This window comes from Caretta caretta, chromosome 26 (genome assembly GCF_965140235.1).
Source record: "Caretta caretta isolate rCarCar2 chromosome 26, rCarCar1.hap1, whole genome shotgun sequence".
Taxonomy (NCBI): domain Eukaryota; kingdom Metazoa; phylum Chordata; order Testudines; family Cheloniidae; genus Caretta; species Caretta caretta.
Window position 1 is genome coordinate 12,385,851 of NC_134231.1, and position 13,196 is coordinate 12,399,046.

At 48.5% G+C, this 13,196-nt stretch overlaps 1 protein-coding gene across 2 annotated transcripts in view; it reads left to right on the top strand.

Moving 5' to 3' along the window:
* The first annotated feature begins 1,864 nt into the window (after positions 1–1,864).
* Positions 1,865–13,196, top strand: part of LOC125626497 (hexokinase-2) — a 62,052-nt gene continuing 50,720 nt past the window's right edge. The window contains exon 1 of one of the 2 annotated variants that reach the window (XM_048829538.2): positions 1,865–2,188. In XM_048829538.2, the coding sequence (XP_048685495.1) occupies positions 2,126–2,188 (63 nt within the window). In that variant the 5' untranslated portion in view covers positions 1,865–2,125. The remainder of the gene's footprint in view (positions 2,189–13,196) is intronic. The other variant, XM_048829537.2, reaches the window with a different exon arrangement.

Here is a 13,196-nt window from a genome sequence, read left to right on the forward strand (position 1 = left end):
GCATAGTTCTGTGCTCAGATGGACTGACCCACACCTAGATACAGCCCTGTCTGTGCTCAGACACGCTGGTATAATACAAGATATTACCGCCCCCAAGTTGCCTCTCTAACATGTAGTGCAGAGAGGCACCCATGCTCCGACAGACGCAGGCATAGCCACATGCAGTGCTTGCAGACACACTGACCTGTGCTCAGACAGACAGACCCATGCACAGGGCCAACAAGAAGACACACATCCCTGGGCTCAGACAGACTCATGCATATCCACATTCCGTGCAGACAGACAGACCCGGGCATAGAGGGGCCGTGCAGACAGACCCATGTGCATATCCACATTCAGTGCAAACAGACAGACCCGTGCTCAGACCCATGCTGGGCGGACAGACCCATGCATAGAGGGGCCGTGCAGACAGACCCATGTGCATATCCACATTCAGTGCAGACAGACAGACCCGTGCCCAGACCCATGCATAGAGGGGCCGTGCAGACAGACCCGTGTGCATATCCACATTCAGTGCAGACAGACAGACCCGCGCCCAGACCCATGCATAGAGGGGCCGTGCAGACAGACCAATGTGCATATCCACATTCAGTGCAGACAGACAGACCCGTGTTCAGACCCATGTTGGGCGGACAGACCCATGCATAGAGGAGCCGTGCAGACAGACCCGTGTGCATATCCACATTCAGTGCAGACAGACAGACCCATGCTGGGCAGACAGACCCATGCATAGAGGGGCCGTGCAGACAGACCCATGTGCATATCCACATTCAGTGCAGACAGACAGACCCGTGCCCAGACCCATGCATAGAGGGGCCGTGCAGACAGACCCGTGTGCATATCCACATTCAGTGCAGACAGACAGACCCGCGCCCAGACCCATGCATAGAGGGGCCGTGCAGACAGACCCGTGTGCATATCCACATTCAGTGCAGACAGACAGACCCGTGCCCAGACCCATGCTGGGCAGACAGACCCATGCATAGAGGGGCCGTGTAGACAGACCCATGTGTATATCCACATTCAGTGCAGACAGACAGACCCGCGCCCAGACCCATGCATAGAGGGGCCGTGCAGACAGACCCATGTGCATATCCACATTCAGTGCAGACAGACAGACCCGTGCCCAGACCCATGCTGGGCAGACAGACCCATGCATAGAGGGGCCGTGCAGACAGACTCTTGTGCATATCCACATTCAGTGCAAACAGACAGACCCGTGCTCAGACCCATGTTGGGCGGACAGACCCATGCATAGAGGGGCCGTGCAGACAGACCCATGTGCATATCCACATTCAGTGCAAACAGACAGACCCGCGCCCAGACCCATGCATAGAGGGGCCGTGCAGACAGACCCATGTGCATATCCACATTCAGTGCAGACAGACAGACCCGTGTTCAGACCCATGTTGGGCGGACAGACCCATGCATAGAGGGGCCGCGCAGACAGACCCATGTGCATATCCACATTCAGTGCAGACAGACAGACCCATGCATAGAGGGGCCGTGCAGACAGACCCATGTGCATATCCACATTCAGTGCAGACAGACAGACCCATGCATAGAGGGGCCGTGCAGACAGACCCATGTGCATATCCACATTCAGTGCAGACAGACACACCCGTGCCCAGACCCATGCTGGGCGGACAGACCCATGCATAGAGGGGCCGCGCAGACAGACCCATGTGCATATCCACATTCAGTGCAGACAGACAGACCCATGCATAGAGGGGCCGTGCAGACAGACCCATGTGCATATCCACATTCAGTGCAGACAGACAGACCCATGCATAGAGGGGCCGTGCAGACAGACCCATGTGCATATCCACATTCAGTGCAGACAGACACACCCGTGCCCAGACCCACGCTGGGCGGACAGGCCCCCGCTCGCCCAGACAGACAGACAGAGGCGCGCGCCCCGCCCCCCGCGGAGCACACACCCTCCCGCCCTGGCCAATGGGAGCCGGGCGGCGGGGGCGCGTCACTCCCGGGCCGGGGGAATCTCTTGAATGAGCCACATTGTTGCAGCGGAAAGTGACCAACGTGCCGGCTGCTGCCCGCTCGCTCCTGCGCCGCCGGGGCCGGGCTGATCGAGACCGGCGTCGGCTCCCGCCCGCCGCGGAAGATGATCGCGTCCCACCTGCTCGCCTACTTCTTCACCGAGCTCAGCCATGACCAAGGGCAGAAGGTGGGCGCAGCCCCCCCCATCGATACCTCGTGTGTGTGTGTGTGTGTAAATAAGTATGTGTGTGTAAATGAGTGTGTAAGGGGGTGAGTGTGTAAGGGGGTGAGTGAGGCTCGGAGCGGGACCCGCGGCTGGAGGAGGGATCGAGGCGGACTTTGCAGGCTATAATCGATCCCCCCCCCCGCCCCATCCCCGGACGGACGGACGGACGGATGGACAGACGGACTGGGCGGGGAGGCCGTTCCCGAGCTCTGCGGTGGGTATCGATACCGAGCCGGGGGTGAGCGAAACGTGGGCCATGTGCCTGTCCCGTCGGAGAGAACTCACCGGTCCGGGGACTGGAGCGGGCGATACCTGGCTCCGGGTGTGGGGGGGGGTGTTTCTGTCCCCCCCCCCCCGATCCCCTTGTGGGGGAGTTGCAGCGACTCCCCGCTTACCCCCCCCCCCGATCCCCTTGTGGGGGAGCTGCAGCGCTACCCCCCCCCCCGGGTCAGGTTGAATTGCTGACCCGTGTTCGGCTGTGCGTCCCTCTCGATTTATTTTTCGGGGGGGGGGGGGGCGAATAGTGGGAGTGTGAAGTGGGCTTCTCCCCCCCCCCCCCCCTTCCCAGTACCGGGGAGCTGGGAGCCCGGGCGGCGGGTGGACGGGACAGCTCAGGGTCCCTCCTAGGAGGTCCCGTTCTGGGGAACTCCAAGCATACCCCACGTCCTGTGTCTCGCTCTGCAAATCCGGCAAGAGGGGGGTGCCCTAACCCCCTGGTCCGCAGCTGCAGGGGGGGGCCGGTCTTCCCACTGCCTTGCTTTTATCGTGAGAATAGGGGGGGTCCCCGGCCCCAGGGGGTCTTGCCTTGACTTCATGTCTCCACCCCACCCCCTATGGGCTGTGGGGAGAAGTGCCTCTGGTTTGGGGGGTTCTGCCCACCGGGCTAAGGGTGAGTGGAAGGATGTGACCTGATCCTGGAAGGGGCCGATTCCGAAGGTGTTTTTCCCCTCCCCAGGGGTTTAGTTCCAACACAGGGATGCGCTTGGAAAGGAAGCGGCTGCAAAGTGTCTGTGGGGAGGGAAGTCTGTTCTGGCTCCCCTTGTCTTGCTGCCAAAGCCTGGCCCAGCAGGATGGATGGGGGCGCCCCTGGGATTAATTTCCTGGCAGTTTGGGAATGCAGATCCCACTCCTGCTGTTGGGTTTTACAGGACCCATGTATGTCCCTGTCCGCCAGACCCTTTCAGTGCCTGCTAAATCTCCTCCCTCCCAGCCCTGGAGTAGGTGGGGCGGCTGGGAAATCAGGGGGCACTTTCCCGCCAGCCAACAGAACTGTTTCTTTTAAAGCATCCCAAAGTTCCTCGCTCCGTGGATTTGAGATTTTGCTTTGGCCCATTATAGACAATAACCTTCCTGTAGCTTGTTCCAGCCAGGGCTCTTACCCCCAGTCACAGAAGGTTGTAAGTATTGTCCCCCAGTTTATAGCTGGGGGCTAGGGGAGGTGAGGGACAGGATGTAACTTACCCAAGGTCCCACAGGAAGGCCAAGGCAGAGCTCAGGTGAACCCAGATTTCCTGATTCCCAGGCCTAGCTTGAGCCACATGGTTAGAGCGCCCCCCCTCACCCCCCTAGGGCGCCAGTGGTGAAATATAAATCCTTCTTTGGGTTCCAGTATTGTTCTCTCCGCTTGGCCTGCTCCATGGTGGGCGGGAGGATGGGGACCTTGCGATTTAAAGTTTTGCTTTAGGGTTAGGCTCTCTGTCTATAAGAGTGAGGGTTATTTTAGGACGTGTCGGAGTGGGATGCTTAGATTTATGTGAAAACCTTCCCTGGAGGGTTCCTCCCTGCAAGCCCGAAGAGGGTTCTTCAGTGATGCCATGTGTCAAAACCCTGCAGTTCAATGCTTTCCCTTTCCCCCTCATCTTGTGGGGTAGGGGAGTTTAACTGGGGACACACTGAGCATCAGTATTAGCAGGATGGTGACACAGTGTGGATATATGCCGAATGTCCGGTTTGGTAACAGAGCAGGGTTGAGGAGATAGTCTAGGTCACTCAGGATTTGCAAACCAAATAAATGGCTTTTTGATGAAGTTGAGAGGGGGAGGCAGTGAATTATGTTGTGACTGGGAACTTTGAACCCAATTTTAGTCCCCACCAAACCTGTGTTACATCATGAATGTGTTTTTCGATACCAGTTAGAAAACAAAAAAATTAACTCTGCCTCCCGCTTTGTCTGGAAAGTGAACGGCAAATATATCAACAGTGCTTTTTTTAAAAAAAAAAGAAAAATTAATACAAAAAACATATGCATAACTTGAGCAAACCACGGTCTCAGTCCTTGGATTGAAAATGCAAATCAACAAATTGTGTGATCTCACTCTATTATTGTATAGTTACAATTTTCACAAGTAATTATGTATTCAGAATGTGGACATACTGAAATGTACTAGTGTTCGTTTAGCTTATTTGCGTAACCTAAATGTATTTGTCCTGCTTTGAACAGAACCAGCTGTTGGTCTCTGAAAATGAACAGTTAGGTGAATCCTCCCCCCCCCCTTTTTATTTTGGCGGGGGGGGGGGGTCACTCTGATGGTGAAACTTTATCTGAAAATGGATTCTGAATTCTCCAGCTAGTCTGGTGAATGTCCTTAAATTAGATCTTAGAGACGGACCAGCTTTTTGTTACATATATGGACACCCAGTAAAGCTCAATTCTAAGTGCTATGGTCATACACTGCAGTACACACATACACACAGATGCTCTAGCTCGTCTGAAGCTGCTGATCAGGATTTCGAAATTCCAATTAATGCTTCCTTTTTAGCGAGGGGGGAAAAAATCACTTCCTCGTTTTAGTACTATATGTTCCCTTTGTAGCAACAGTGACACAGATAAGAACCCGCTCGCCAGGGAGACCAGATGTAAAACTAAGAAATGCTACCGTGTCTGCGATGTCCCTGCTGGTGGTTGCATTAAATTGGAAGTAAAAATACCTAGCAAAAATCAAGTTGATATGTAAAGAAATATAGTTTAGGCTTCCGTCTTGTTCCATTGCGTTTCGATATAACGGGGCTTGTGTAACAGTGGAATCAGCTCCTATGATATATGTAATGTAACAAGACACAGGAGGTAGGCAAATAGTGTTGGTGCGTTAGCTCTGGGTTTTCTTGCTGTTCTCAGTTTGCTATGCCCTTATCAGTAACTTAGCATAAAGTTCTTTCTTAAGGAATTTCACTTGGTTCCAAACCAGGAACGTGGTGTGCAAAGCATGGTCTGTCCCTCTGTTTCAGTAACTACTCTTGCTAGGGAGAGCAAACAAAGGTTATTGTTCGGATGTGGGAAAAAGTTGCAAGCAATAATTGGCCCTGTTAGTCTCTAAGGTGCCACAAGTTCTTTTCACTCGACAGAAGGTTCAGCTACACTGGCTGCGTTTATGTATGCTGAAATAGGTTTACAGATACTTTCCCCAAATAACTCCTTCCAGACTTCGGATTTCTTTCAGAATTGTGTATTAAATAAGCTTCTGTAAGCCCTCTTATTTTAAAAAAACAAAATCTTTAGCTAATGGCCATGCTACTTTGAACGCCGAGTGTGCTGTTTCTTTGTCAAGACAGTAGATTGTGTTTGGCTGTCTCTTGCGATGTGGCTGCCATGGGCCTGCCATTGTTACTTGGGGGCCTCTGGACACCATAAAATCAAACAATAATAACGCATAGGTGCTCCAGCTTTTTCAGTGTGGACTGCATCACGTCTCCCATTTGCAGTTGCATGCACGGGAAAGTAATATTCGGAAAGTAGTGAATGTATCTCTTTGTTGTTTCTAATGCACCTTAGCAGTTGGAAACAAGGAGATCCAGGTAGGCAGCCCACCCTCTGCAAACCACAGTTGGAGAACCACCAATAACCTTGGCCGACTGATTTAGTGAAATGACACTTCATTAACTTGCATCTTCATGGAACTGACCGGGGAAGAACAGAGTATTTACATATTAAAAAAAAAATCAAAAAAAATCTGAGCAGGTTATTGATCCTGTTGCTCCAACCATGGCTGATGGAAACCGTTCCTGATCACAATCCTGTTCAAGAGGTCATGTTGTCTCTTGATTAGAGCTTGAGTCCCTGAGCTTGCACTCCTGGGTTCTGTTCCCCACTTACAGAGTTGCCAGGACGTAGCATAAGTAGGGCCCTACCAAATTCACGGGCATAAAAAACGCATCACGGACCGTGAAATCTGGTCTCGTGCTTTTACCTTATACTATACAGATTTCATGGGGGAGGCCAGTGTTTCTCAATTTGGGGGTCCTGATCCAAAAAGGAGCTGCAGGGGGGTTGCAAGGTTATTTTTTTGCGGGGGGTTGCGGTGTTGCCACCCTTACTTCTGTGCCGCCTTCAGAGCTGGGTGGTCAGAAAGCAGTAGGTGTTGGCCAGGCGCCCGGCTCTAAACACAGCGCCCCTCCCGCAGCAGAGCAGAAGTAAGGGTGGCAATACCATGCCATCCTGACTTCTGTCCTGCTGCCTGCAGAGCTGGGCCCTCAGCCAGCAGCCGCCACTCTCCGGCCACCCAGCTCCGCAGGCAGCAGGGCAGAAGTAAGGGTGGCGGGGTACGGGATTGCCACGCTTACTTTTGCGCTGCTGCTGGTGAGGTGTTGCCTTCAGAGCTGGGCTCCTGGCCAGCAGCCGCTGCTCTCCAGCTGCCCAGCTCTGAAAGCAGGACTGCTGGCAGCAGTAATGCAGAAGGAAGAGCAGAAGTACTGCAACCCCCCCACAACTCCTTTTTGGGTCAGGATTCCGACAGTTACAACGCTGTGAAATCTAAATAGCTGAAATCATGAAATTTACAATTTTTTTTAAATCCCATGAAATTGTCAGAATGGACTGTGAATTTGGTAGGGTCCTAATCATACGTCACTTCACCTTCAGTTTGCCCAGTTGTAGACTGGGTCGAAGTAACACTTGTCAAACCTCAAAGGGATTGTGTAAACTTAATGAATGTTTGCAGAGCACTTTGAAATCCACAGATGAAAGGTGCTTTAAAAACACTAAGACTATTAATATTTGAATGTGGCACGTTCACTGGGTCGGTGCTGCATGTCTCATACATTAATGTTGATTGAACCATTATGTTTTAACTGCTGTCATTTGTGGCAGAAATAATGCTAGGAAAAGTACTAACTGCATGTGGACACTTGTGATTCAGAGCTGAAAAATTGGGCTGGTATGTTTTTCTTTTCCTTCTAGCTAAAGGTACGAATTAGGGATAATAGCTAAGTTTAAGTTATTTAATTTTACTTTCATAATGAGGCCGCCCTTTCAGTACAGTGTCTCTGTCTGTCTCTTCAAGTCAAGTCGGCTATGTGGAAGTCATCAACCTTCCATCTTCTGCAGAATTGTAAAACTTCCACTCTCCTTTGGATACCAGTCCATCTGACCATTTTCTGACGTGACTGGCTCTTTCTTTCGCTTGCTTAGAGGAAGGATTTAAGTGTCTTCTTCCCCTTGTCACTTGGAGTCATTCTTAAATCTCAGTGTCATTGTCTTCCTTTTAAACTGTGACTGTCGTTATGCTGGGGAAGGATGGTGGGTGGATGGTTCCCTGGACACTGGCAACTTCCAGCCACTGAACGAGTCCAGCAATGTCTGTGGCAGACAAGCTTTCTCAAAATACCCAGCCAATACCCTTCACTTTTGCCCTGCAGGCAGCTCTTCTAAGGGCCTCTCTGCTCAGTGTCCCATTGTGGTGGTTTCTGCATTGTGGATACCTGCCATTGGGGGACTGGATAAAGTCCCACCACCACACTCCGGTGGAGTGGCCTGGGGGCACAATGAGCCAGCTGGACAATAGTATCGTGTCAAGGTAGAGGGACTTTGGTGGGGTCCTCCTGCTGTCCATTTTGTTTTCTGGCTGGATAAGATGTAAACCTCCAGGGCTGTCGATTTAGCACTTGGTTCATTTTCTGTCTTGTTACGTAGCATGGCCTACTGGATAGAGCACTGGGCTAGGGCTCAGAATACCTGGGTTCTATTCCCAGCTCTGCTACCTGCTGGGTGACCTTGGGCAAGTCACTTCCCCTCCCCGAACCTCAGTTTCCTCATCTGTAAAATGGGCATAATGATATTGCCCTCCTTTGTAAAGCGCGTTGAGATCTACTGATGAAGAGCATTAGGTATAGTTATTACTTTATTAATACACACTTATATTATCTTAGCACCTAATAGCTCCAATCAGATCAGGGCTAGGTGCTGTACAAACACGTAATAAAAGACATTCCCTGGCTTTAAGAGTTGGCAATATAAAGTGTATGTGGGAGGGGAGAAATGAGGTAACAAAACCCAGAGGCTGTTTTATCACAGTTCATCTCTGTCTGGCCTCTCTTGTCCTGTGGCAACAGCAGTAGCTGATAGCAGCTGAATGGAAGCTTGGCTGGAATACACAGTAGCTTCTGGTTTCTGTGCTTTGAGCCACAAGCGTCAAATGCTCCCTGCGCTGGGGTGGGGGTTTTCCTGGGGGCTGCACTTAGGCTGCTGCGAACAGCAGCTGGTTTCTCGTAAAATACTCGGTGAGGGCAAGACTGACTATGTCGGTCCTTGATGATGCACTGTAGCATGACTTCTCTTAGTAATCGGTTCCTTACTCCCCACCCCTCGAGGCGTCCCGTTCGCATGCTTTGTCCTGTAAAATGAGACTCCTGAGGGAGGGGGGTGGGGAGGAAACTGGCTGTACAGGAAATTGTGTGACTCAGGCTGTAGTGTGCTGCAATAGGATCCGGGAGGAGTGTCAGGCTTTGCTGCTCTCGTAAAGTCACAATGGGGTTTATTTCTGCAAAGTGCCGAGTTCTTCCAGGGCAGTCAGTTGGGAGTGAGGGCCGGCAGCATCTTCCTGCAAAATGCTGAGCAATTCCTGGATCAGTGTCAATACTAGCAATCCGTACCCAAAACACAGTCACGCAGCATATTGTGACTTGTAATTTAGTAGGTGGCAGAATTTCTTCCTTCTGTCCCTAAGATTTTAAGCTGTGTGTGTGTGTGTGTGGGTTGTGTTAGGCCACCCCTTGATGCTCACCCGTGTGATCACATTTGCCGACCTAAATTTACCAGTATGTTTGCAGATGGTCTTAGCTGTGGCAGTAGGCCCAAGCTGGGAAATGGTTTCTGTTCCCTGTACTCCTGCGGCTTCAGAATGTGACCTAGGGCAAGTCGCTTTCGCCTCATTGTGCCTCAGTTTCCCCCTCTGTAAAATGGGGATTAAAACACCAATTTTGCAAAGCACTTTGAAATCCACTGATGATACAAAGTGCTAGATGGGTGATTATTTGCTTCCTGTCCTAAACTGGGGGCAGTGTCACTCTGCTGTTAAACACTTGCTGCATTCCCCACCAAAGTGACTGCATTTTAGTGGCAGGTCAGGTGATCCATCTGCCAGCCTCTTAGGGATGTTTTGAGAATTGCTTAATGTTTGTACAGTGTCTTTCATCAGAGGACCTCAAAGTATTATTTTGTGCTTCAGAATTTGAGAAACTTTCATTTTTTAATTACATTTCTACTAATCCGTAGCTGGGATAGGGAGTAAAAATGAAAACCTACTGGGGCCACCATCCTGTGGGACTTGGGAAGAGGTTCCTGATACCAAGCAGAACTTCTATGCAGAGATCAGGCCTAAACTAACCCTCTGAACTTCAAGGGTATTTCACATCCTGATTTGTGGCTAGCTATTGTAAATGGCTTGTCAGTGGAGCAGGTCAAACCAAAATCCCAGATTTGATCTGATCACCATGGGGCTGTTAAATCCAGATCCAAACTTTGCAACTTAAACACAAGCTCTTTCTAACACACACCGAACTTTCAGTCCACCACCACCACCACAAAAAAAAAGGCCTTTAATGTTTTTTAACATTAAATTCTCTCAGTGCTTCTAAAATGCACAAGCAGATCTAAGAACTAGAGAGAGAAAACACTGTAGAACCGGACACATTTATTCTGAATTTAATTCTTGCCATGTCTGTGGAGCTGAACAAATCAGCCAAAAAATGAAGTGATGATTCATAGAAAAAGGCAAATGGCATTGCTCTCCTTCAAAGACAAGCATGTGCCCAGGTTCTTTTGCATTAAAATAAACAGCTCTGTAGTACTTCCCATGCTGCATTATCTTTGTTATGCAGGAAGTGTTTGTACTTAACAGGAAGCTACTATCATGCTATGATTTACAAAACATTCAGATGTAGTCAGATAAGTGTTGCCACTCGATTGGGGAAACAGAATCAAGACAAAAGATCCACATAACTGGAGTACTGCTTTAATCCATACAATGTTACCCTTAATCTTTAACCATTAGGTTGATTCTTCATTCCTTTTGCTCCTAGTACTGTTACTAACTCCATGGGAGTTGCTGATTCTTCAAGCATTTGTGTGCTTTTACTCCTGAGTGATTTTACTTCTACAAGTGGCTGCATTGATGGTACCAATCTTGCAAGCACTCGAGCATGGGGTTTAACTCTTTCCGCATGAAAACATTGCACTGAATTTGAACAAAACTCCTCACACGCTTAAATATTTGTAGCATCAGGTGCTTAAGGTGTACACTTTATATTGTGAGCTCTTAAAGCCAGGGAATGTCTTTTATTACGTGTTTGTACAGCACCTAGCCCTGATCTGATTGGAGCTATTAGGTGCTAAGATAATATAAGTGTGTATTAATAAAGTAATAACTATACCTAATGCTCTTCATCAGTAGATCTCAACGCGCTTTACAAAGGAGGGCAATATCATTATGCCCATTTTACAGATGAGGAAACTGAGGTTCGGGGAGGGGAAGTGACTTGCCCAAGGTCACCCAGCAGGTAGCAGAGCTGGGAATAGAACCCAGGTATTCTGAGCCCTAGCCCAGTGCTCTATCCAGTAGGCCATGCTACGTAACAAGACAGAAAATGAACCAAGTGCTAAATCGACAGCCCTGGAGGTTTACATCTTATCCAGCCAGAAAACAAAATGGACATAAATACAGAATCAAGCCCCTTGCTAGCCTCATGTGCTCAAGAGGAGGGAGACAAGTTTGCAGGAAAAGGAGAAACCTCACAACTTGTCCATTGAGTAAGGTACATCTGTCCTGTCCTTTGCTACTGCACAAATTCTTCTCAAGTGGCCACCCAAAATTAGCTGAGACTTGTTCTTCAGCCATGAGCTCCCTTGTTTTGTATTAATCATTTCTCACTTCCTACCCTCAAAAAGTCCAACCATTATCTAAAGGTGAAATAAGTGTATATTTAAAATATTCATTTCCCTTTTCTCTATAATTTGATGGAGGCTTCAGTCATAACATATTGGCAATAACACTGGACTTTGCACAGGGTTTCTGTAACCAGTCCCCACGTTACAGGAATGCAGCCGTGTGCACACAGAGATGGGCCTGAGCTGCAGAATTTGGATGTGGATCTGAATTTAAAGTTTGGGGCTGCTTTCGCTCTGGGGTTGTGGTTTCAGGGCCATCTCCACTTTATTCCTCCCAAAGCTATGCTGCCAACAGAGATCATGCGGGATGGTAAAAGATGTGTAATTGCAGTTTCTTCCCTTCTTTGGTTGAATTCCACAAATAGGGATTGCAGTTATTCATAATCATTGCTTAGGTCTCCTACAATTTCTGTCAGCTGAGCATCTCAAAAACACTTCTCTAATATGAACTACATAAGCCTCTTAATACACCTGTGAAGTAAGGGCTATGTAGGGACCCTGTCACCCACGGGTGAAATGCAGCCACCTCTGGGGTGAAACACGGCAGCTGTTCAACAGTTTAGGACAAGAAGCAGACTACCCCATAGTCAGTTTTTCAAGGACTTAGTTTTTAGACTTTGATTTTCTGCTTTATACAGAATACGCTTGGAGGTATTTTTGAATAGCTGGTAGCTATTTTAAATTGCCCCCTACTCATTACACCTGCTTTAGTTTATATCTCTAATTGTGATTCAGGGTTTGCTTTTACAGTGTCTGGACAATAGCTAATAGGAGAATAAGGAACAGGAAATGAATCTTTTAGGTGTCTTTCCGTAGCTCATTCCAGATTGTTCGTGTCTCATTCTGCTGGAATCTTAACAATTCCTGAGGTTTGAACTAAACTTCTGCCCAAGTGTAATGTTTTTCTCTGCTGTGTGTGCTATGAATGTGTATAACACATGCCATCTTAAACTCAGTACTACAACTTTCTGCCACCTACCTGGTTTCGATTTCCTCAGGGAAACACCATTAACTTGTGAAACTTTTTTCCATCCCAAAGAAATTTCCTTTTCCAGATTGCACTCGAGTAACTTATTGATTTGAGATTGACAATGATCTTAAAAAGGTAGAACAACCAACGAGGATGTTCCTCCCCAAAGGCATTCATCTGTCACAGTCACAAACTAATTCTCCCATCTTGCCAGATCGTACCTGTATAATTAGATGTAAATTTACTTACATTAAATACAGATGGCTAATTGGAACAACATAGCATTGTGGGGTTATATATTTAATTGCCAAATAGTTTCATTCCTGGTCATTCCTAAATAACACAGTCAATTTCCAAATAGCTTTGCATTTCAGCATCCCGTATGCCGTCCGAATAGCCACAAATGCTGCTTCGTTATAACTTACTTGGAGTCCAGAGTCATCACTTTGGCCCTGATTCAATAAAACACTTGTTTATAACTCTGAGCTCCATGAGAATGGTCAGTCTTGGTTTCAGACTGGTGATGTCCCACCCGGCGTAGTCCCTGAAATCACTAGGGTAAAGCACATGCTTAAGTATTTTGCTGAATCAGGGCCTTAATACCTCAGCTGCGGGGACTATTTGCTCAATGGGACCTCAGTTTGAAACCAAACTTGGCCATTTCTCTAACCTAGCTCATGTAGTTGCTGACGTTATATGTATTTTTAAATTCATTTAATGCTATTCCCCAGACTGGCTTTGGGATAGCATGACTTACAGCCTTGCCTGTGTTAGCTAGAAGGTAGACTAATGGCTAGTAGCCTCAGTCTAAGTGTGTAGGAGATGATGGATCCAGGTTTTAA